This window comes from Chanodichthys erythropterus, chromosome 16 (assembly GCF_024489055.1).
Source record: "Chanodichthys erythropterus isolate Z2021 chromosome 16, ASM2448905v1, whole genome shotgun sequence".
Taxonomy (NCBI): domain Eukaryota; kingdom Metazoa; phylum Chordata; class Actinopteri; order Cypriniformes; family Xenocyprididae; genus Chanodichthys; species Chanodichthys erythropterus.
The window spans coordinates 19,756,550-19,781,758 of record NC_090236.1 but is presented as its reverse complement, the minus strand read 5'-3'; the positions used below and the strand labels follow the sequence as shown (position 1 = coordinate 19,781,758).

At 35.6% G+C, this 25,209-nt stretch overlaps 1 protein-coding gene across 1 annotated transcript in view; it reads right to left on the bottom strand.

The window, feature by feature from the left end:
• Nucleotides 1-689: 689 nt before the first annotated feature.
• LOC137002714 (structural maintenance of chromosomes protein 6-like) overlaps nt 690-25,209 on the bottom strand; it is a 36,811-nt gene continuing 12,291 nt past the window's right edge. The window contains exons 11-27 of the mRNA XM_067362547.1: nt 22,751-22,897; nt 16,679-16,767; nt 16,414-16,578; nt 13,561-13,739; nt 12,954-13,155; nt 9,649-9,763; nt 9,392-9,552; nt 8,657-8,792; nt 8,476-8,556; nt 8,234-8,404; nt 6,757-6,894; nt 6,533-6,678; nt 4,981-5,106; nt 4,087-4,192; nt 2,770-2,922; nt 1,212-1,309; nt 690-1,111 (exon numbers count right to left, since the gene is read on the bottom strand). Of these exons, the coding sequence (XP_067218648.1) occupies nt 1,024-1,111; nt 1,212-1,309; nt 2,770-2,922; nt 4,087-4,192; nt 4,981-5,106; nt 6,533-6,678; nt 6,757-6,894; nt 8,234-8,404; nt 8,476-8,556; nt 8,657-8,792; nt 9,392-9,552; nt 9,649-9,763; nt 12,954-13,155; nt 13,561-13,739; nt 16,414-16,578; nt 16,679-16,767; nt 22,751-22,897 (2,301 nt within the window). The 3' untranslated portion in view covers nt 690-1,023. The remainder of the gene's footprint in view (nt 1,112-1,211; nt 1,310-2,769; nt 2,923-4,086; nt 4,193-4,980; nt 5,107-6,532; nt 6,679-6,756; nt 6,895-8,233; nt 8,405-8,475; nt 8,557-8,656; nt 8,793-9,391; nt 9,553-9,648; nt 9,764-12,953; nt 13,156-13,560; nt 13,740-16,413; nt 16,579-16,678; nt 16,768-22,750; nt 22,898-25,209) is intronic.

Sequence of the window (25,209 nt, the reverse complement as noted above, 5' to 3'; positions counted from 1 at the left end):
TAACGTTAGGCAGTACTGATTTATATGTTTGATAATCATGTTATTTTACATGTGCATAAGCAATGCTTATATCACTCGTTTCTGCTGCTTCTTTGCCTGTGTTTTGATTCTGAGAGATTCTGCATTCTTTCAGAAAATGCATAATAGGCCATAAAACAGTGAAAACATGGACTGCTGGACAATCCTGTCAATGGCAGGGAAAGAGCTAAAGGATTAGCTCACTGTAAAATGAAAAGTGCATCCATTCATTATAAACATACTCCACACAGTTCCGGGGGGTTAATAAAAGCTTCCTCGTCTAGCGTCCACCAGACCGCCTTATGTATTCAACTTACAAAGAAAGTGTAAAACTCTCGCAGATCAAAACACTTATTATGTCATGGCCCTTCCGTATTGAAAAAAAAAAAAAAAAAAAACTCAATATGGAAGGCGGTCTGGCGGAAGCTAGATATGTTACTTTATAACTTAAGTATATATATATTTTTCTTACACAACCACATGGATTTCAGAAAGAAGAAAGTCATATGAACCTAGGATGGCTTGAGGGTGAGTAAAGCATTTGGTAATTTTCAATAATCCTTTAAGGTAGTTTTATGAAATAGGCCACAGCAGTACAACACCACATGACTTCGGTGAATGGATGCACAAAATAAAGTGACAGATGGGGTTTTTCTTTTGTTGAACTAGGAAACATTTTAATTTCTTTTATAAGTCAACGATAAAAATAAAACAATGGAAGAATGAAAAAATTAAATAAAAAATTACTATTTATTATTTCAATGCAACTAACATCGTAATCACATTTGTATTATAAAACTTAAAAACTAGCTTTTTTTTTTTGGAAAAATTTAAAGTGCAGAACAAAACGAGACCTGCAAATTTTGGTTTTAAATAACTAAATTAGTTTATAAATGTACATACTTTTAAATGACATCTCTGAAAAAAAATTGTAAACATTTATAAATTAAAGATAGAGAACTATAAAGTGCAGAGGTGTAAACCACAGTTCAGAGGACAGCAGCATTATTCTTGACCGAAAGAAAGGGTTGACTGGCTACGGTCAGGGTCGTTGAGACGTAGGATACGAATCATGTTGTTTAACGGAAGAGAACTGGGAAAAGGAAAGAAGAACAGTACATTATTAATCGTAAGAATAAAGCAATAACAGAATCTAACTACAGTTTTGCATTAACACCAGAGAAGCTCTTTACCTCATGCTCTGTGGTGTGAGGAAAATAAATTGTCTGTAGCGCTGGCTGGCAGCTATCTTCAACATCATGTCCATCGAAATTCTCCTGTTCACCATGTCCTGAGAGAGAAAACACACAATAGAGTGACTGCACACTCTTCTTCACGACTCCCTCACCTGATTCTCATCAGTAGCCATGACAAATGTCTTTTTGTATTCACACAATGCTCTTTAGACTTATTTCAAATTCATTTTGATTTAAATGTAAAATCTTTTTAAGCATGACATTAATTTAACACGTTACTTGACATATCAAGCAGTGACAGCAGTGTCCTTCAGTGTGACATACTATTTTTAAAGTGCTCCTTTTATACTTTTTTGAATATTCCCTTTCACACAGTGTGTAATATAGCTGTTTGTGAATGTAAAAGGTCTGCAAAGTTGAAAGATGAAAGTGCATGGCAACGTTATTGTCTCCTAAAAGAAACAAAGAATCGATTCTGAACTGCAATTCAGCAATTCCAGTCTCACTTCCTGTTATAACCAATGGTCTTCATTGGCTGTCTAACTTGGAACTTTTACTTTGATCTGCCCTCAAAAACTGTAGTTGTTGATGAGGCCTGAAATTTGGTTTGTGTTGTTCATGTTGAGAAGATGCTGTTTTCAGCACTGTGAAAACAAATCCAATTTGTATGCACTTCAAAAGGATGAGGACTCGCACTGGAATTGATACGGAAAAACCAACGGCATCGTTACTGTTCCTATCACTGTGTGTACAAGTGCTGAGGAAGAGCTGAAATTCAGGTAATAGGCATTTCATTTCTGACACACAGTGTAAGTGGGCAATCTATCACAACAGACTGGATCATCTGACCAATCAAAGCAGAGAAAGCTCTCAAAAAGGAGGGGTATAGGGAGACTGAATCTTGGAATTAACCATTTTCAGACTCTTTGAGAAATTAGGTGATGCTGCAGTGTATATTATTAGAAAATTAGAGTGTTTTTTTTTTACCTTGAATGCATGTAAACAATGCAATGTAGGAGACCTCAAATACAAAATAATAGGGGCACATTAATCCAAATACAACTATAAACTTTTATTTCTACTTTTATAATTATGTATACAGACTTTACAGCCACCTATTAAACTACATTAATTTTAACATTGTAAAAGATTTTAAATGAACAAAAAAAAAAAAAAAATCTAAATGGTAAAAAAATAGTAACCAGTTAAAGCAACTATACATTTACACAGAATTTAAAAAAAAAAATTTTTTTTATTTAAATCGGTAAATATTACCTCCCTGAGAATATGTTTTTCAGCAAGGTGTTATTTTCAATATACTCGTTTCTGTAGTGAAAACAGGACTGCAGAAATGCCGAAATGTATTGAAACTACGGTTCAAAAGTTGGGTTTGGTAAGATTTCTAATGTTTTTGAAAAAAGTCTCTTATGCTTAATAAGGATACATTTATTTGATCAAAAACACAGTAAAAACAATAGTAATGTCAAACATTACTACAATATATATATATATATATATATATAAAAAATTATATATATAAATATATAATTTTTACCATATAGACGTCAAATTCGTCCAAGGCCCGGAATGGAGCTTCAGCTATGGCCCACAGCGACAGGACGAAGCACACAGTAGAAAACGAACGCTCTCCTCCAGACAGTGAGCGCATGTCACTCAGAGCAGCCTTACCACCCTCTCCTGGCTGAACCTGAGGAAGAGACCAATGATGATCATAAAGGACAAGTATTGTCACGGTTTCATGCATAGTAAAATAATCTATGAGAACATGGGCTATTTAATAAAATTAAATTATACAAGACAGCATGCATCTATTAAAGGTGCTCTAGAACTTTTTTTCAAAAGATGTAATATAAGTCTAAGGTGTCCCCTGAATGTGTCTGTGAGGTTTCAGCTCAAAATACCCCATAGATTTTTTTCATTCATTTTTTTTAACTGCCTATTTTGGGGCATAATTAGAAATGAGCCGATTCAGGGTGTGTGGCCCTTTAATTCTCGTGCTCCACGCCAAAAGCTCGCGCTTGCCTTTAACAACAAAAAAAAAGTTCACACAGCTAATATAACCCTCAAAATGGATCTTTAGAAAGTGTTCGTCATGCAGCATGTCTAATCGTGTAAGTACAGTGTTTATTTTGATGTTTACATTGATTCTGAATGTGTTTGAGGCTATGCTCCGTGGCTAACAGCTAATGCTACACTGTTGGAGATTTATAAAGAATGAAGTTGTGTTTATGAATTATACAGACTGCAAGTGTTTAAAAATGAAAATAACGACAGTCTTGTCTCCGTGAATACAATAAGAAACGATGGTAACTTTAACCACATTTAACAGTACATTAGCAACATGCTAACGAAACATTTAGAAAGACAGTTTACAAATATCACTAAAAATATCATGTAATCATGGATCATGTCAGTTATTATTGCTCCATCTGCCATTTTTCGCTGTTGTTCTTGCTTGCTTACCTAGTCTGATGATTCAGCTGTGCACAGATCCAGACGTTAATACTGCCTTTCCTTGTCTAATGGTTTGAACATGGGCTGGCATATGCAAATATTGGGATCATACATATTAATGATCCCGACTGTTACGTAACAGTCGGTGTTATGTTGAGATTCACCTGTTCTTCGGAGGTCTTTTAAACAAATGAGATTTATATAAGAAGGAGGAAACAATGGTGTTTGAGACTCACTGTATGTCATTTCCATGTACTGAACTCTTGTTATTTAACCATGCCGAGGTAAATTCAATTTTTGAATCTAGGGCACCTTTAATATTTTATCCGAGTCATTCCGTGCTAATTCATCAAGAAAACAACTACATCCATTATGTTATCATCATGCAATGACTTACTGATATGAAGAGAGTCTCATTTTTGTGGTCAAAAGTCATCTTCCCTATGTACCCTCTCTGAGAAAGCATGGAATCGAAGTAGTACTTACAGCGTACAGAAAGATACCTGGAAACACACAACATCCTCATTAAAATGCACAAGCCCTTTGATATGTCCCACTGCAAATTATTGTTTTAATAGGAAATCTGTCAACACAGAAAAATAATTGAATATGTCACATAGTAACTTATCCTTATGACATTAAAACATAAAAAAAACCCCATTATATTGTTGTTTTGAAGTTTAGGTGTATAATACATTTATCTATTTAAAACCATCACAGATCTGTAGTGTTTCAACAGATCAAAAAACTCAGATCATATTACCTTTTTTTGTCACTTTAAGACCTAATGAACAGATCCAATACAATGATACACATCTGAGCTATTTCTCAATTGTTTACATTCACTTGAGACTGTCTACATGAGAATACTTGCCGAGAAGGGTATTTTGGCAATTTTGTGTGTATGTTTCCGTTCAAGCACAAGGACATATAAAAGAGGAATCAATTCAGTGTTTGCGCACTATCTGAAACACACCTCTTTTTGTGTATTTGCGTGCTTCGGGTGCGTGTGGCTGTGCATACAGATAACAGCACACAAGTACCGAATTGAGTTCCTTTTTGCTTCTTCTTGCTCTGGAATGGTTTAAAAACCACTTGAATGTGTAAACTGGCAAGACGAAACATGTGCAAATGATAAACTTTCACTTGATGATGGTTAAACTTAATCCACGAATCACATGCGTGCCGAATCGTGGGGCCTAGTGCGTACAGATCAACTATGATTCGTTTAACCCTTACAAATCAGTCAGCAAGAATCAAGAGCCTGTAATGAATCAAGAGTAAAACTTACATTCTCATTTCAGCATAGACATTGTGTCTGTTGTTCATGATCTCAGACAACTGGCGAATGAAAGCCTCCAGACCCTTTACTTGTCGGGCTATATTATTGAAGGTTTCCTTCGCTTCATGGTACTGCCTAGAAGTTTTAATGACCAACAAATTCAGCATTTTAACATCATGGCAAATAAATCATACCTGCATGTAGATGCACTTCACAAATATGGAGGCAAAATAACCCTTACAAAAAAGTACTGTGGCAGCACTAGGGCTGGACGATTATGGCCTAAAATCAAAACCTCGATTAATTGAACATTTTACCTCGATTACGATTAATGAACGATTATTTTGTTTGTTTGTTTTGCCCCCCTAGTTCACTGACAAGGTTTGTAGGCTACTGTAAGTATGCTTGACTAAAGGTGGGATATTTTTTCCTATTGAAAGAGTGATCTGATCAGATAAAGATAAATTAGCACAGTACCAGTACGAGTGATTGTGTGTGTGAATTAGTCATACTGTCTCTCTATTAATTGTGAAGCTGTGGGTTGTAAATAGTTCCTTCAAAAGTAGAAAAATATATGCTTTAATAAGTTTTGAGTTTTAAGCTACTTTAGTGATAAATCACAGGACAGCGCTGACAACTAGTTTCTGTGTTCAGACAGAGTCATGTGGATACACATGCTATGTTTTTAAGGGGGAAGGATTAAAAAAATGAAATAACTGACATGGGAAAATTACGTCGGTTAGGAGGTTCTGAATTTCGGTTTCGATTACTTTTCGATTAATCGTCCAGCCCTAGGCAGCACCATAGAACAATCTCAGATAATACCATGGAAATCTGAATGAATACCATGGTATTAACATAGTTACCCAAGATACTTCAAGGAACACCACAGCACTTTAATGTTACATGTCCAAAAACATGTTCTTACCTGAGACTTTTTGCTACTTTTGTTAGTTTTGGTATTGTTTTCCGATATAACATTCGATATAACAAAACATTCTTTACAGGGAGTGCATGTTAACATTACAATTTAGAGTAATCTGTTATCAGAGTTGACTGTGTCCAATTTATGTAATTTCAGAAAGGTACATATAATCACACAGTTAGGTAATAATGTAATAATTTAGGCAATTTAATTTACAGTCAGTGTTAGCAAATTAATTTAAGGTAGAAACAATGGGCTAAGGGAAGTAATGAACATATGTTAACAAAAATTAGGATAAATAGCAATATATTGAAAATTTTAACTTTTTGATAGCGTATTTGGACATGGATAGATTTATTTAATATGTATAGTAATGCATGTTTGAGAAAATAGTTTTATATACGAATTGGTTCATTTTAAGAACGGAGGGGAGAATCTGAGAGCATGGGTGTTTAAATGACCTGCAAATAATGTCACAGTGCAACAGATCTTAACACTTTTAAAAACAAGCTTCTGTTTACATAAAGAATGTAAACTATGATTTCTTATTTCTTTCTTTTGATTAGGTGAAATATCATCCGGTCACATTCTTTTGAAATATTTTGTTAGATTTGCCCAGGAAATGGGTATATGTACCTGACAATAGTGTCTCTGTGTCCTTGTTGGTCCTGTTGCGTGTTAATCTTGTGTTTGAGGCGGCTGATTTCACTGTCCAAACTCTTCGCAGTCCTCCTCACATCCAAACGCTCAGGGCAGATTTCTGAGGCTTTTGCTATGGAAGCCTGTAGAAAAAACAAATTTAGTCAAAAAAATGCTAATCTTTCTTAATAAATCAGTGTAAGATGTCCATGTTTGGTCACCTGTAACTCCTGCTCCTTCACATTCAGGTCCCTCTTTAGTGTCTCAATCATTTCCACATGAGTTTTGCGTTTGTCTTCATAGTGTTTTTTGTGGTGTTTACTCCTCGTCACCTCCTGATCGCTGTTGCTCAATTGCTCCTACACTCAATCACATAAAACAAAACTGTTTACTAGATTGGATTAGGAGTGGACGATAGACAAAATTCTTATTTCACAATGTGAGAAATTTTATTTAACGGTAACAATATATATCACAATACAGTTATTTTGTGTTATTATCTCATTTCTGTTATTAAAAATAAGAAAAAGGAAGCAAATTACAAACAATAGGAAAAAAGAAATATAACAAAAATATGAATTAAATTAAGTTTTTCAGGTACAATAGGTTTATTTAACATGTAGTTAGAATTAGTACAGAAATGTAATAATCAAATGTACAAATAAAATATTGCATTGCATGGCTTTTTTGCATACACTTATGCTATGTGTCAGTCAGCGCGTGCACCTAATAGAGTTCTTTTACACTGCTTAATAACACTTTTTAAACACTGAGCACATGCCAAATTCACGATCACCTTCTTAGAGAGGCATGTTTTTGTGTGCGCAGTGTGCCAGTCAGCACGGAGTATACTTATAACACTTACAACTCTTTTTAACATCAAGCATGTCCTGCTCTTTACATTCTCGTTCATGCATTTCATCACTCTGAAGTGTCAATAGTGCTATATATTTACATACCGCGATATACACAATATAGCAAAATCTGTAACATTTTACAATATTTTGTACAACATCTTCACAAACTGCATCAAACTTGTGTGGTTGGAACAACAGCTCTCGAGCCGTGTTATGGAAGCATAGTTTCTTGTTTTTATGACATGTGGACTTACATCCTTATCTTGAGCAAAATAAGCAAGCTGACATTAAGTACAATGTATATCTTTTACTTCAAATATATACAAATGTAATTTACATATTTTATTTTGTCCAGAGATTTTAAGCACCGTCTCTGTGTGCTCTAGTATGTAAGAACAAGCCTATGATTCATTTAAAGAAGTTATTTTTCCACCACCTGCGTGACATCATTTACCAACGTGGTTGAACGACAGGTTTGCGACAATACGGTTTTGTGAAACAGTCGTGACTAGCTAGTTGATTTGTTCAACTATGCATCGTACTATGGTAGTGAGGCAGCGAGTTATGTCGTTGTATGGGAAACGCACTCCAGAGCGCTACTGACATACTGTGAAAATAGGTGCTGCAATAAATAAATATGTGAAAAATAATGTTTTTTTTTTTTTCATTCATATAAAACATATTCTAGAAGACTCCAAAAACAAAATCAAGACTTTGATGCTTTTGAAGCTGCCATATTTAAACATTAGCTGAGAGGAATCTGGTGGTTAAAAGTCATCCAGACGCGGTTGATCAGGAGGAACTAATGATGTTACACACACTCTTGAATAAAACTTCAGACCTTAATGGGCTCAGCTTCCTCTGCGATGCTGTTAAAAGCTTCCCTCTGCTGCCGGTAGAGCTGCTCGGCCTCCTCATGTTCCCTCTTGTGTGTCTGCGTCTGCTTCCGCGCAGCTTCAAATTCCACTTGACATGCACTTATCCGGCTGCTGAGCTCCTCCAGTTCCTCCTCCTGAACACAGACATAATGAGAGACAGAAATCCACCATCACACTTATATTCATGAGTGAATCTGTTTGGTACCAAAGGTTTCAAGTCCTCTGACTGTGGTTCCTCAACATTCTGCAATTCTGTCAGCTCTGCCTGAAGCTTCCGACAATGCTCCTGTTAGACAAAATAAACAACAACAACAAAAAATATATATATTAGGCCACATTGAGTTAAACATGATGATGTGGTCTGTGCACGGCTGGTATTTAGTGACCTGGGCCTTCTTTTGGTCTTCATAGGCTCTGCGAAGAAGAGTTTGGTTCTGTATTAAGTCCTCATTTATCTGCTGCATTTCCTGCTGAAAGTGATCCAATTGTGTTCTCTGGGAATGTAAGGCAGACTGCAAATGTCTGCAGAACAAAGAAAAACGGTTTTGATTATTCTTTATTGTTTATAAGCTCAATAGAAAACAGTACATAAGAATATCAATTCCAAATCCAAGTCAACATCAAATGAATGAAAAACATCCAAGTAAAATAACAACAAAAATGTGCACACACACACAGTTCATGACAAGATCTCAGTGCAAAGTCTTGTTTGAAGAGAATTTTGAAAACAGCTGTGCTGCTTAATATTTTTGTTGAAACATTGATATATATTTTTCAGGATTTTTTGATAAACAGAAAGTTAAAAAGAAAATCATTATTTAAAATATAAATCTTCTGTGACATTATAAATGTCTATACTGTCACTTTGACCATTTAATCTATTTAATATACCTATACTGTATATATATATAAACTTTTGCTAAGATATAGATACACAAAAGGTCGAGATAGTGTTGCCTCCAGGCCCCGCGCTTTAGTTTAGAATATTTAAAAATGTAGAAATTTTCATCTCAAGTTTGGGATTATTAAAGACCAAAGACTAGGATAAACAATTAATTTATTTTTAGCCATGCACTGAAACTAATCCATACATCTCAAAAATGAGTTTAATGTTTTCAAACCTGATTTCCTCTTCAACATCTTTGGTGAGGTACTGTGCTCGGTTCTGTTCGGAGGAGTAGTAACGGTTATTGTAGACCTGGTCCCCCTCACGTGTGAAGGCCTCCCTGCAATTGCGTGGTGGGTGTCCACCCTGCATGACCCTTCTCGCTTCTGCAGCGTTCTGTGGGAAAGATGAACAGAGCTCTTCACTTTACAGGATGTGGAAAAGCATCATGAACAAACAGTTAAATGCTCGTGGTCCTCCTCTTGGTCTCACCTTGATGAGCAGAATGGTTTCAATTCCTCTCATGTCTATCAGGCAATTGGCCACAACTGGATTCTCAATGTCAAGGGCCTGGAGCACTGTTGGGTATTGAGGGTGACTGGCAGCCCTGAAAACAAATGAAAAAGATATATATATTATATATACACTTTGTGCTCACATAATGTATTTTAATACAGCCAAATTCCAAATAAAATTGTTTCATCTATATATTTTTCTGTTTTGTTGTCCGACAATATGAAATACTACATACAGGGCTCGACATTAAGCCTTGTCATGTGAAATCGGTCATTCACTTGTCTGAGTAAAACAGTTGCTTGCTTGTCTGGAAAAAATAGGAATTTTTATTTTATTTTTTGGTGTAAATATAAATTTATTCTGCAGCAATATCCTTTCAGAATATTTCAGCTTTGACATATATAAATCTGCATATTTGTGATATTTACACTGAGGGCATTTTTTTATTTACCTTTACAAGGGGCAATTTCCCCTGACCCAATCCTGTATGATTCATTTAAAATGTATGATTCATCTTTTATTTTAAATTCTTAAATTTGCTCAATCATTTCAATTAGAATAAGACACTAAGGGCTGTTACCAATCAAATCAAATCATTTATAATAATAAAAAAATTACATCTGCATTAAATAATGTTATTGGATTGTTTTAAATATTTTTTTGAAAATTCAAATAAGAAATGTTGGGGGGAAAGTGATACTTTTAAAAATGAAACTAAACCACCAGTAGGTGGCAACAAGTAAACGTCTTAATATGTGAGTCATTGAGTCATTCATTCAAACAATTCATTCCAATGGCTGATTCATTCAAGAATGAGGCAGTTGAGTATCATTGCCTGCATGGATGTGCATTCTATCCATCATGAATAGTATGTAATAGTAATATTCAATACTATTTAGGGCGGATAGGATGCACATTGGGATGCTTGACTCAATCGATTCGTTAAAAAACACTGAATCATTTCATTCTAATAAAAACAAGGCTGCACGAGCAACCTTGTAACCGTCAGTCCATTATACAGCCTATTATTATCCATTATCGATCGCTACTTACACTAAATGTAATCAAATCTGTCATTCTTGCGTTTTGGTGATTCAGGTTAGAAGCAATAGTATCTATTTTATATGCTCTCTGACAGAGCATACATCCTCAACTGAATGTGCTGATCTTCTCAAGTCACTCACTGAACAGAACAGACGCAAAGACAGGTGCGCCTGCAGCAGCAAAGCACAATCTCGCACCCCCCTGTGCAGCAGATAGATAAGGTTTCAACAAGTCGCTATATTTGTCACAATGCGCTTTCTTTGAAAAAAGTCGCTAAGTTGGCAACACTGATGCAGCCTTCCGTCTCCAGGTCCAAGCCGGTAAACCACTATCAAAAACTGCGTTACGGCAATTTTGCACTGGCCGGAGGCAATTACCAAACTGGTTCCACGTGTGTATCACAATGTACATATTTTGCGACAGCAAATCAGTAAGTTATTAAACTGGTAGTACTATTTTTCTTCAAAACTAAAAAAACTGAATGCCCATAGGAACAAAATGTAATGCTTTTTAATGCCATTTAAGGCCTTAATTTTCACAAAATCCATTTAATGACTTTTAATGCTTTTTAATGCCCCTCGGATACCCTGTTTTACATGTACACTCGTAATGTGATTATTATGAGATTTAAGCAATATTGCTCATAATCGTAGTAACCATAATGAAGCTTCGAAGCTTTATGAATCTTTTGTTTAGAATCAGTGGTTCGGAGTGTATATGAAACTGCCAAAGTCACATGACTTAAACGAGGCTTTGTTATAAGTGTCTTGAAATGTCAATGGTTCATCACTGGGGTGCGTGACTTTGGTAGTTTGATACACACTTTGAATCACCGATTCAAAACAAAAGATTCGTAAAGCTTCGAAGCTTCATGAAGCAGTGTATTGAAAACGCCCATCACTAGATATTGTTGAATAAAGTCATTATTTAGTTTTTTTGGCACACAAAAAGTATTTGTCGCTCGGTACTCGACGCTTAATAACATTAAAGTTGAACCACTGTAGTCACATGAACCGTTTTAAATTTGTCATTTTCATATATCTGAAAGTGTTAATTATCTTGCTACCAATAGAGGCCTCACTGAGCCATCAGATTTCATCAAAAATATATTAATTTGTGTTCTGAAGATGAACAAAGGTCTTACGGGTGTAGAACGACATGAGGGTCAGTAATTAATGACCGATTTTTCATTTTTGGGTGAACTAACCCTTTAAAATCGAATGTATTTCACTGGCAAAAGTGAGCATGTGCTTGTGATGTACAGATGACGTCATGATGTGCACATTCGTAAACAAAGCAGTAAAGGCACAAGAATTTTTTTGGGTGCTGAAGAAACGTTCACGTTGTGTGTGAACTCAGACGTGTAACTGAAAAATCCAATATGCCCATAGAAATGTGTTTTCCACTGGATATAAGTAGATTAAAACAGTGGCCAGTAACACACCTACTGTATGTGAGTTCATCATTTGTGCTGTGGATTGAGGTAGGTGAATAATGGTGGTAAAAATAACCACAATTGTTTGTGAATAATCAGAATAATAAAAACCATGTAAACAGGAGTGAAGAGGTTTGCCCGTGGCAAGGGGGGCGTGGTTTAGCAGAGTCTGCCGTGGGAGAGCGGATCAGGAGACGAACTCCTATAAAGGGGGAGTGATTACGGAAACAGCCTGGGAGTAAGTGGGCGAAGTGCAGAACCACTAATACCTGTGTCTCATTGCAGTAATTGGCATGGGGAGAGAATAAAAGCGGCTGGCTAACACACAAGAGAGAGAGACTACCGGTCAACTCGTCAAAAGCTGCCTTACTGTGTTGATGTTTCAGCCAAGAAGAGATGTATTGTTTAAGTGTAAGCCACGGTATTGTTGTTTGTTTGTTTGGAAAAGTGTTCATAAAGAGACAAGTTCACCTCAGCCAACCCCACCTTCTTCTAATTTCTGTCACAATCTTACTGCGCTTAAGTTCTAACTCTGATTATTGTAAATAATCATTACTGGTGCACAAGTGACATTAAAAATAAAAGAAATCCAGGGTGGGAGGTCAGTGTGTTTTTTCCTGCAAATATTACCTTTTATAAAAAAGCACCCCAAATGTGTAATTACCATTATATTAAAAACATTTAATATGCTCAAACCAAACATACAGGGAATGAAAATAAAGCAGAAATAGACAAATTACAGAAAACACTGGCAACCATTCCTAAATAAGATGGCAGGTCAGGACAGGTGTTCACTAGCTACCTGCTGCTGACATTGTAGAGTGTGTTGGTAAATGTGCTGACGATGATCTGAGGTCTTCTGCCATGCTGGAAGCAGCGACTCATGATTCGCTGTAACTCTCTCTCATCAGCGTGGTTATCGCAGCAGAAAGCTAACATCAGAGCCTTTAGACAGCTCTCAACTGCAAGACCCAGCTCTGGATCCCGCAGTCGGATGCAGAATCCTAGAAACAAAAGACCCTTTGAGCAAAATTCTATACAACATTGCTTTTCAGTTTTAGCATATGCATACAGCTGAACACATAGCCTTTTGAAGTATACTCCATTTGTATTTACTCCATTATACTCTAACTAAAGAGTTTCATCCTTGTCTAGTATTTGTGCTTTTTCTCTCCAGGAGTTATGACCAACAAAACAGTTTGTACTTATTTAAACTAGAGTTGCAGGGTATCTTTTGATCCTTTTACATAAGCGCTTGCTATCACTGGCATCAAAAATAGAAAAATAAATAAAATGAGCGAGCTGAGTGTACAGACTATGCATAAAATTAAGTATACCCTGGGCTTAAGAGCTAAACTACATCCTGAAATGAGAGAGAAGAAGCTTATCCACATTGTAAGGTTACTTACCGAGCGGTCCAACAGGTTTCCTCTTGAACTGACCCCGCCGGTCAGCCTCATCTATAGCCCTCAGCAGTCCTGGCATTTGCTCACCAAAACGACAAATTTGGTTATTTCGACTCTCTTCCATAGCAACCAATTGTCGTTGCTTAGACTCCATCGCATGCAGCAGGTCCTGCTTTTCACGGCTACAGAATGAAAAGAAACAAAACATTGCAAAACAGACAAAGTGAGACATGTCAACAGACAAAATAAGAATCAGAAACAAAAAGAAGCATTTGTTGTACATTCAAGATCCAGTGGAGGCCATTTTTCCCCCCAATTTAAAACATCATTTCATTATGAATTATATGGTCAGAATAAAAAGCATGAAAATATGCTGGGATTGTCTGTACAAAGAGGTCTTATGGTCAATGTCAGTAACAGAGACCAACAGTCCAAGTCCAAGTCAAACAGAGTTGCTTTGAGCTATGAGGCTGTTAATAGATGGTAAATGGTTCTGTTGAAGCCATCGGCCTACGTTATTTCAACTTATTTTTTAAATAACTGTTCAAAATCAGAATTCCTCATGAAACCTTGCATAACTAACCTACATAACATTATCTCCACCAATCAGAGAAGCAAAGGAAAGCCACACCAAAATAACTTTTTTTGGGCCCACTAACCACTAAAGCGAATGACGTAGTCTCCTACACGCTCAAGCTACTTTAACATTAGTATGCATTAATATATCAGGGTTCCAGACTATGCGCATATGCGACCATTTTTTGAGAATGTGCGAGTTAAAATTTTGATGTGGTAGCATTTTTGCGAGTACAACAGTACTGCGTTGTATTAGCAACTGCTGCAGTCTGTAACTTTTTTATATAATGAACGAGTACATCATGAATCCATTTTCCAAACCGTGTTTTTGTCTTATCCTGAATCACTATGGTACGCCAATAATAAGTGTTTATATTCTGACTATTTTAGACTGGTCTGGTCGGCACCGCTGCGGAGTAGCACAGTACCTGCGTGACTCGTCATAGACATAAACAGAGAGAACTAGCTCCGGCTACAATGTTCTTTTGCAAAACACATGCAGTTCTATTTATTAATCGCTAGAAAGTGAACGTACATGCGCATTGCACAATGATGATGAAACGCACCAATTAGGAATTCAGGAAATAAGCCATATTAAATTGAAAAGGTAGCTGAATACTTAAAAAAGCAAAGTTTGGAGGTCAAGGATGCTGGTGGAAAGGACGAGCCAACAAGCCAGCATACAGACACGACTGATGACGAAGATCACAGGTGTGTATAGGGAGGAACCAAGTGAGGGAAGGAGAATGAAAAAAACTTCCAGCAGCAATGGCTTAGGCTCGCCAACCATAATCTTTATCACTGTTCCAGTAGCTCCTGAAAATAACAGAAATATGAGTACAAAAATACATTACATGTCTCCAGTGTCTGTACTGTTTTTTTTTTTTTTTGTATTTATTTTTCTGTTATTTTCGGAAGCTACTGGGACAGTGATAAAGGTAAATAGCCCACATCATGCTTGAGTCTGTAAACGGCTGTTAACAAGAGGCCAGAGACGCTGAAGATGGACACAAAGAGGAGAAAATTCTTTAGCAGGCAGAGCAGCTCACTGTTCACAATGCTCGAAATATAAGAAAATATAGATATAGAATTGGGGGTGAGGGCTTATATGAATCTATCTCTGAAGGGAACTTGCTGTCTACAGAAAAGTTTTGATGGTGATGGCATTTGATTTTCATCTTACCTCCGAATAAAGTAGCTATTTATAAGCGCAGTGCTGCTTTGTTTACAGCAGCAAATAAGGAAAGGCTATATCACTGATCTTCCATAAGTGCCACCTACTGTCAGAGAGTGAATTTGCATCACATTCCACCGGTCTACTTTTTTTTCATGCTTATGTTGTGTGTAGCATATAATATCACAAAGATAAAGTCAGACTGTGCTGTTTTTGACCAACAGTTTTTTGATTTGATAGTTAAAAGATTAAAACATTTTGCCAACATGAGGTCTCATGTCACTGTCAGTCTTTTTACATCAGTGTAAAACTAAGGTATGCAGATTAAGACGACTATTCATCGGCATGCATTGATTAATCCCATGTTGTAGCAAAAAAAAAGGTGTGACAAAAACATGCTGGTGTGACCAACTGAGAAAGTTGGTAGCACCAGTGCAACCAGTGAAAAAGTTTGCCTGGAGCCCTGTATATGGTTTGCAATAAATGTTAAATATATTGTTTCTATATAATCAAAATCTGTTTTGTATTTCTCCATCTTTTAATGCAATTATAGAATTTGCGATGCTTCAGGGGATTGCAGTTCTTTTCCTCATTAAAGCCATTAGGTACAGTCTTGTCCCTTGTACCTTTGTCTTTTTTGTTCAATTTTAAAATTTGCTCCAAATTAAAGTTTGCAATATTGTGTTTTTTTTCTTATAGCTGGTTGGTTGGGTTCATGTCTTAAAATTCTTAAACAAAGACTTTTTCTTAATGGGAAAAATATTTCCTGAACCAAGGCCACTGAAAAAGTGTACTGGCACTCTATAGAGAGATTCCAGTACCACTATTTAACAACATTACTATCATATTTTAAAAGATGCTAAAAAAAAAAAAAAAAGAATATTAATACACCATTTACATACTTTGTTATAGAAATATCCATGAATTTTAAACTTTTATATATTAATAAAAGTTTACAAAATCCATTTGTATTTCACTATTTCTATTAAAAAATAAATAACTGGTGTGACTTTTCCAGACAATTATTTATTTTATTTTTTTTTTACATTTCTAGGCTTATGGAAAATGTTTATATAGAAAAGATGTTTACCAACATCTGCACTAACCTCATTCTACCCAGCCTTTCTTTAGCAGTGGCACAGGCCTGTTTAAACTGATCGATCTGCTGAGCCAGAGTGGAGTCCTGGAAACTCAGATCTTCCAGCTCAGCCTGAATGTGATTCATCTTCTCCACACGAGCCTGTGTGTCAGCTGAGTTCGCTTGACTTATGCTGGACAGAGAGGAGGGAATTGGTCATAATGAAACAGCTGGAAATGGTACAAGGATAATGTTGTGTAACGTTGTTTCCTTTCGCTTCACTTTTGAAGTACCTCTGTTTAAGTTCTTGGATACGCTTGTTGAGCTGATCTTTATCCTTCTCAAGGTCTCTTAAGTTTGCTTTTTTCCGATGAAGTCCAGCCTAAGCCCCCCAAAAAAACAAAGAGAATTTCTCCTCCATCAGCCAATCACCACTGAGATGTGAGTTCATACAGGCAACTGTTCAGATCCGACTTGTGTGTCCTGTTTCATTTAGCAAAATATCTGCATTTGATTCAATGACAATGTGTTGGTAGAAGGGCTGGGTAAATTCCCCCCGATTTCTGGATTTAATTGATTCTCATTTTGAAGAACTGATACTGATATATTTTATGTATAACTTAAAGGTGCCCTAGATTCAAAAATTGAATTTACCTCGCCATAGTTAAATAACAAGAGTTCAGTACATGGAAATGACAAACAGTGAGTCTCAAACTCCATTGTTTCCTCCTTCTTATATAAATCTCATTTGTTTAAAAGACCTCCGAAGAACAGGCAAATCTCAACATAACACCGACTGTTACGTAACAGTCGGGGTGTACACCCCCAATATTTGCATATGCCAGCCCATGTTCCCAACATTATGAAAGGCATTAGACAAGGGCAGCCAGTAACGTCTGTGCAGAGCTGAATCAACAGAATAGGTAGAGCAAGCAAGGACAATAGCGAAAAATGGCAGATGGAGCAATAATAACTGACATGATTCATGATAACATGATATTTTTAGTGATATTTGTAAACTGTCTTTCTAAATGTTTCGTTAGCATGTTGCTAATGTACTGTTAAATGTGGTTAAAGTTACCATTGTTTCTTACTGTATTCACGGAGACAAGAGCCGTCGTTATTTTCATTTTTAAACACTTGCAGTCTGTATAATTCATAAACACAACTTCATTCTTTATAAATCTCTCCAACAGTGTAGCATTAGCTGTTAGCCACGGAGCATAGCCTCAAACTCATTCAGAATCAATGTAAACATCAAAATAAACACTGTACTTACGCGATCAGACATGCTGCATGACGAACACTTTGTAAAGATCCATTTTGAGGGTCATATTAGCTGTGTGAACTTTTTTTATGTTGTTTAAGGCAAGCGCAAGCTCTTGGGGCGTGGAGCACCAGATTTAAAAGGCCACACACCCTGAATCGGCTCATTTCTAATTATGCCCCAAAACAGGCAGTAAAAAAAATCAAAAAAAAAAAAAAATCTATGGGTTATTTTGAGCTGAAACGTCACAGACACATTCAGGGGACACCTTAGACTTATATTACATCTTTTAAAAAAAAGTTCTAGGGCACCTTTAAATGTAAATAGTGGGAGTGCAACGGTTCTCTGCAAAAATTTAACCGTACCGTTCTCCACCCACAGTTCAGCAAACACTTGCATTGCGGTAAACCTTAAATATGACGACACATCTATAATATGGTTTGTTGAAAATAACAATGTCTAAAACAGAGACAGAGTTTGGCTAATGTATGTTTCTGTCGATGGATACACATTCTGGCTTCCTAAAACGTTACAACAGCAAAGATAAAAAAACAAAAACAAAACAAGGACAAAACAGTCATTTAAGCCTTGCCAATTTAAACATTTCAGCTCAGGAAGATGCAAAAGAGAACTTGCACATACTGTGAACAGATTTGTGCGCACTCATCTGAAGCACACACACAGAAAGCTGCGTCTCAGACAGCGCAAAAATATTGAGTTCTCTTTTAAGTCTTGCACTTGTACGAAAATTTCAAACAAACATAGTAGGTTATGTCTTAAGTGAACAGTCCTGGAAAGACAACACACATGTATCAGTATCAGTATTTTGGATCCATGCATTATGTCTTAAAGTGACAGCAGCTTAATATTCCTGTTGGTGTTTTTAATGTTAATCAAAAAAAAAAAAAGACTCACTCACTTCTCTTGACTGAATAGTATGGAAGCCTGTTTCCGCCACAAAAAAAAAAAAAAAAAAAAAAAAAAAAAAAGCCACTAAAAAAAAAAAAAAGATTAATTGCGACTTTTTATCTCAGAATTGCGAGTTATAAAGTCAGAATTCTGAGATATAAAGTCGCAATTGCATGATATAAAGTCAGAATTCTGAGATATAAAGTCACAATTGCGTGATATAAAGTCAGAATTCTGAGATATAAAGTCACAATTGCGAGTTATAAAGTCAGAATTCTGAGATATAAAGTCACAATTGCGTGATATAAAGTCAGAATTCTGAGATATAAAGTCGCAATTGCGTGATATAAAGTCAGAATTCTGAGATATAAAGTCACAATTGCGTGATATAAAGTCAGAATTCTGAGATATAAAGTCACAATTGCGAGTTATAAAGTCAGAATTCTGAGATATAAAGTCACAATTGCGTGATAAAAAGTCAGAATTCTGAGATATAAAGTCGCAATTGCGTGATATAAAGTCAGAATTCTGAGATATAAAGTCGCAATTGCGTGATATAAAGTCAGAATTCTGAGATATAAAGTCGCAATTGCGTGATATAAAGTCAGAATTCTGAGATATAAAGTCACAATTGCGTGATAAAAAGTCAGAATTCTGAGATATAAAGTCGCAATTGCGTGATATAAAGTCAGAATTCTGAGATATAAAGTCGCAATTGCATGATATAAAGTCAGAATTCTGAGATATAAAGTCGCAATTGCGTGACATAAAGTCAGAATTCTGAGATATAAAGTCGCAATTGCGTGATAAAAAGTCAGAATTCTGAGATATAGTCACAATTGCATGATAAAAAGTCAGAATTCTGAGATATAAAGTCGCAATTGCGTGATATAAAGTCAGAATTCTGAGATATAAAGTCGCAATTGCGTGATATAAAGTCAGAATTCTGAGATATAAAGTCGCAATTGCGTGATATAAAGTCAGAATTCTGAGATATAAAGTCGCAATTGCGTGATATAAAGTCAGAATTCTGAGATATAAAGTCGCAATTGCGTGATATAAAGTCAGAATTCTTAGATATAAAGTCGCAATTGCATGATATTAAGTCAGAATTCTGAGATATAAAGTCGCAATTGCGTGATATAAAGTCAGAATTCTGAGATATAAAGTCGCAATTGCATGATAAAAAGTCAGAATTCTGAGATATAAAGTCACAATTGCGTGATATAAAGTCAGAATTCTGAGATATAAAGTCGCAATTGCATGATATTAAGTCAGAATTCTGAGATATAAAGTTGCAATTGCGTGATATAAAGTCAGAATTCTGAGATATAAAGTCACAATTGCGTGATATAAAGTCAGAATTCTGAGATATAAAGTCGCAATTGCGTGATATAAAGTCAGAATTCTGAGATATAAAGTCGCAATTGCGTGATATAAAGTCAGAATTCTGAGATATAAAGTCGCAATTGCGTGATATAAAGTCAGAATTGCGATATATAAAGTCGCAATTGCGTGATAAAAAGTCAGAATTCTGAGATATAGTCACAATTGCGAGTTATAAAGTCAGAATTCTGAGATATAAAGTCGCAATTGCGTGATATAAAGTCAGAATTCTGAGATATAAAGTCGCAATTGCGTGATATAAAGTCAGAATTCTGAGATATAAAGTCACAATTGCGTGATATAAAGTCAGAATTCTGAGATATAAAGTCGCAATTGCGTGATATAAAGTCAGAATTCTGAGATATAAAGTCGCAATTGCGTGATATAAAGTCAGAATTGCGATATATAAAGTCGCAATTGCGTGATAAAAAGTCAGAATTCTGAGATATAAAGTCGCAATTGCGTGATATAAAGTCAGAATTCTGAGATATAAAGTCACAATTGCGTGATATAAAGTCAGAATTCTGAGATATAAAGTCGCAATTGCGTGATATAAAGTCAGAATTCTGAGATATAAAGTCGCAATTGCGTGATATAAAGTCAGAATTGCGATATATAAAGTCGCAATTGCGTGATAAAAAGTCAGAATTCTGAGATATAGTCACAATTGCGAGTTATAAAGTCAGAATTCTGAGATATAAAGTCGCAATTGCGTGATAAAAAGTCAGAATTCTGAGATATAAAGTCGCAATTGCGTGATATAAAGTCAGAATTCTGAGATATAAAGTCGCAATTGCATGATAAAAAGTCAGAATTCTGAGATATAGTCACAATTGCATGATAAAAAGTCAGAATTCTGAGATATAAAGTCGCAATTGACCATCAGCATTACTGATTTGTTATTATTATACATTAAATAGACCATCAGGATTGCTGCTTTGTTATTTTTATACATAAAATAGAGGACATCATAAAGGATTATTTTTAGCGCCGATTTACTAATAAATAAATATTGATTTTACTGGAGGAGACACATAAAGATTAGTCTCCGGACATATGCATTATGCAGGAATATGCATATAAAATGTTTCCACGGTAACCTTGTACACAGCGTTTCAAGGAGAAAAAACAGCTTTTACTGCCATCTAGTGGGCTTAATACTAAAACAACCAATACCTATCATGTTTCATTAACTTTGCAACTCAAGGGTAGAATCATGCAATTCTGCAAATTACAGTCGAGGTATTTGGACAATAAAAGTTGTTTTTAACAGAATGGATACACTAATGAATTTTGCACGATAATAACAATATCATAATCATAATAAGAAGAATCAGCTGTGGCGGAGGCGCAATAAATCAGACAAAGCTGAAGTGGCACATTTTATACACCAACAGCTTCAGACTTCACTGCAGCACAGCTAACGTTGGATGCACTGTTATAGACAGAGATACTGACCATCAGTTTATTGCGAGAAAAAAAGTCAGAATTCTGACTTTATATCACGCAATTGCGACTTTATATCTCAGAATTCTGACTTTTTATCACGCAATTGCGACTTTATATCTCAGAATTCTGACTTTTTAATCACGCAATTGCGACTTTATATCTCAGAATTCTGACTTTTTATCACGCAATTGCGACTTTATATCTCAGAATTCTGACTTTTTAATCACGCAATTGCGACTTTATATCTCAGAATTCTGACTTTTTAATCACGCAATTGCGACTTTATATCTCAGAATTCTGACTTTATATCACGCAATTGCGACTTTATATCTCAGAATTCTGACTTTATATCACGCAATTGCGACTTTATATCTCAGAATTCTGACTTTATATCACGCAATTGCGACTTTATATCTCAGAATTCTGACTTTATATCACGCAATTGCGACTTTATATCTCAGAATTCTGACTTTATATCACGCAATTGCGACTTTATATCTCAGAATTCTGACTTTATATCACGCAATTGCGACTTTATATCTCAGAATTCTGACTTTATAACTCGCAATTGCGACTTTATATCTCAGAATTCTGACTTTATATCACGCAATTCTGTGATAAAAAGTCGCAATTAATCTTTTTTTTTTTTTTTAAGTACCGTTTTTTTTTTTTTTTTTTTGTGGCGGAAACAGGCTTCCATAGAATAGCTTTTATAACTTTAATAATTAAATAATTAAAAAACTTAAGAAGATAAGATTAAATGCAATGTTATTTTACATTTGACTACTTTATTCAATTTCTGTACCTGAAAACTACTGTTAGATAAAGTGTCACAATAAAGCAAAGCGAAACTAACCAAATACATCATAAAATATAACCACAGCTAAGTAACAGGTGCCTTAGAGCTACAATTAGCATCAAGCTACACATCACAATTTATGAGATTATTACTGTTTTTGCTCAAACCCACTTTAAACCATCTTTAAGCTTGCAATAACTTCCAATTGCGATCTAAAGTAAATTTTGATAATATAATTGGCAGACATGCATTATTTGAGGTGTTTTATAATGGACTGAATGGTACATCTGCTGCATTTCTCATGTAAACATCCTTACATGAAGTGCGAAAAAAGTGACAGTGAATAGGATTTCAAACCACATATGATTGTAGCTTGAATATGATTTGTAAAAATCGCATTTTATGTTTTTTACCCTTGCTGTTCACACTTGCTAAATATGATCCGGATTCCAATCGGATAGACACAAAAAAATCGGATCTGGACTGACAGTCTGAACAAGGCCTACTTATTATGTTGTGCATGCATGTTTGTCAGCATGTGCTGTGATTATGCACCTCGGCTGTTTTGAGATGTCGGTTGCACTCCTGTACTCGGCTCTTTAGTTCAGCACACTGTGGCTGCAGCTGCCGCATCCGCTCCGACACACCCTCCAGCTGATCCTGCAACTGTTGGGATTTCCGGTTGGCCTCCTGAACTTTCCCCTATAAAACAAACAAAACCCAAAATAGACATACTGCACATTACTATGAATAAAATCATATTAGATTTTCATCAAGATTTCTTCTCCTGGTGAAAGAACTACTAGGGTTGCTGCCAGTGCACAACTCAACAGAGCTCTGTAATAATGGCAGAAAGCTTTGAGGCTTGTTGCTAAAAGAAAGCAACTGGAATATCGATGAGATTACAGTCCTGATGTACTGTGCCCAAGAGCCAAGACCATGGTCTCTACTCCATGCCATTATGAAAAATTTCACATTGTTATCAAAACACAATAAGAATAAGGAAATCCTGGTCTGCCAAACCTGATTGTGATCTTTAAAGAAAAAAAAAAAGGGGGAAAAAGCACTTCAGAAAAAACAGAAGTCATGTCAGTCATTGTGATTATAAATTTGCAGCCCATTAGAAAAAAGTGCCTGTGCTCTCTCCAGAGGCTTTGTGTCAACAAACTTATCTTATTGTAAAAACTAGATGGAAAGAAATGGCAAAAACAGGCTGTGTCAATCTTATTGGCTGGCTTTAGGAGAAATTTAAAGGGTTAGTTCACCCAAAAATGACAATTCTGTAATTTATTACTCACCCTCATGCCATTCCACACCCGTAAGACCTTCATTAATCTTCGGAACACAAATTAAGATATTTTTGTTGAAAACCGATGGCTCCATGAGGCCTTCATAGGGAGCAATGACACTTCCTCTCTCAAGATCCATAAAGGTACTAAAAACATATTTAAATCGGTTCATGTGAGTTCAGTGGATCAATATTAATATTATAAAGCAACGAGAATATTTTTGGTGTGCCAAAAAACAAAAACAAAATAACGACTTATTTAGTGATGGCCGATTTTCAAAACACTTCTTCAGGAAGCATTGGATCATAAATGAATCAGTGTATCGAATCTGCTGTTCGGAGCGCCAAAGTCACGTGATTTCAGCCGTTGGCAGTTTGACACGCAATCCGAATCATGATTCGATACATTATTTATGCTCCGAATCTTCCTGAAGCAGTGTTTTGAAATCGGCCATCACTAAAGTCGTTATTTTGTTTTTTTTTGGTGCATCAAAAATATTCTCGTTGCTTTATAATATTAATGTGCTCACATGAACTGATTTAGATATGTTTTTAGTACCTTTATGGATCTTGAGAGGGGAAGTGTCATTGCTCCCTATGGAGGCCTCACAGAGCCATTGGATTTCAACTAAAATATCTTAATTTGTTCCGAAGATTAACGAAGGTCTTAAAGGTGTAAAACGGCACGAGGGTAAGTAATAATTTACAGAATTTTCATTTTTGGGTGAACTAACCCTTTAATAGCGGCATTAAATCTTTGAATGTTATACATGCTTTTGTTTGACGCACTTTGTAGTAAGTTAACTTAAAATCATCTCCACAAATATGAAGTGTTTTCAGTACAACCATGTGACTGTTGTGCCATGTGACAAATTCAATTTGATTACACCATTTATAAGGTGCAAAAAATTGACTGAATAATATTAATCAACAAAATGTACAGTATTTACTATATAATTAGAGTTAGGTTTAGGATTAGTTGCTTGTAACTATGAATAATTTACTGTTATTACTATAGTAAGTACATGTAAGATGTGTAACAAGGACACTGGACAAATAAAGTGTTACCTTCATTTTTTTCATATCAGTCTATGGACCTCTATGCATCAGAGAAACAAGAGTGCAGCCATCTTTAGAATTGTGTGTCTGAACTTCCATTTTTTGCGTTAGCTGTTTATTTCTATGGCATCGCTGTTGAAGAGTAATTAGCTGGTGAAGTGGATTTAGTTATTGTAGAGTTAATGAACGTTATCATGAGCATTGTAACGTTTAAAGCGGATGTCATAACAAATGTCAGTAGACTGGGAAGATGCCAGGCAAGAACAAACTCCCACATTTGATTGGGAATAACAAAACTGAATAACAAACCAAATCATTGTGTACTATTTGGTCTTTTCTTTCTCACTGTTATTTTATCAAACTTTTTTGTTTTGTCCATAATTTATTGTTGCCAATGCTTTATCAATGTAAAGACTTCTTATCATGCCAATAAAGGCACTTGAACCTCAATCTATATCGTGGAATAACACATTTCAGATAAAACTGACCTTGAATTGTGAAAAAAAAAAAAAAGTTGTGAGTGATGGCTTTAAACGCCATTCACATTCTTGCCAAAAACCGCCTACTTAAAGACAGGAAAAGCTGAAATCTAAACCAGACTGTATCCTGTAATCAAATATCTATCTACATGACGCTAGAGGATACTAGACCACAAAAACTGCAAATA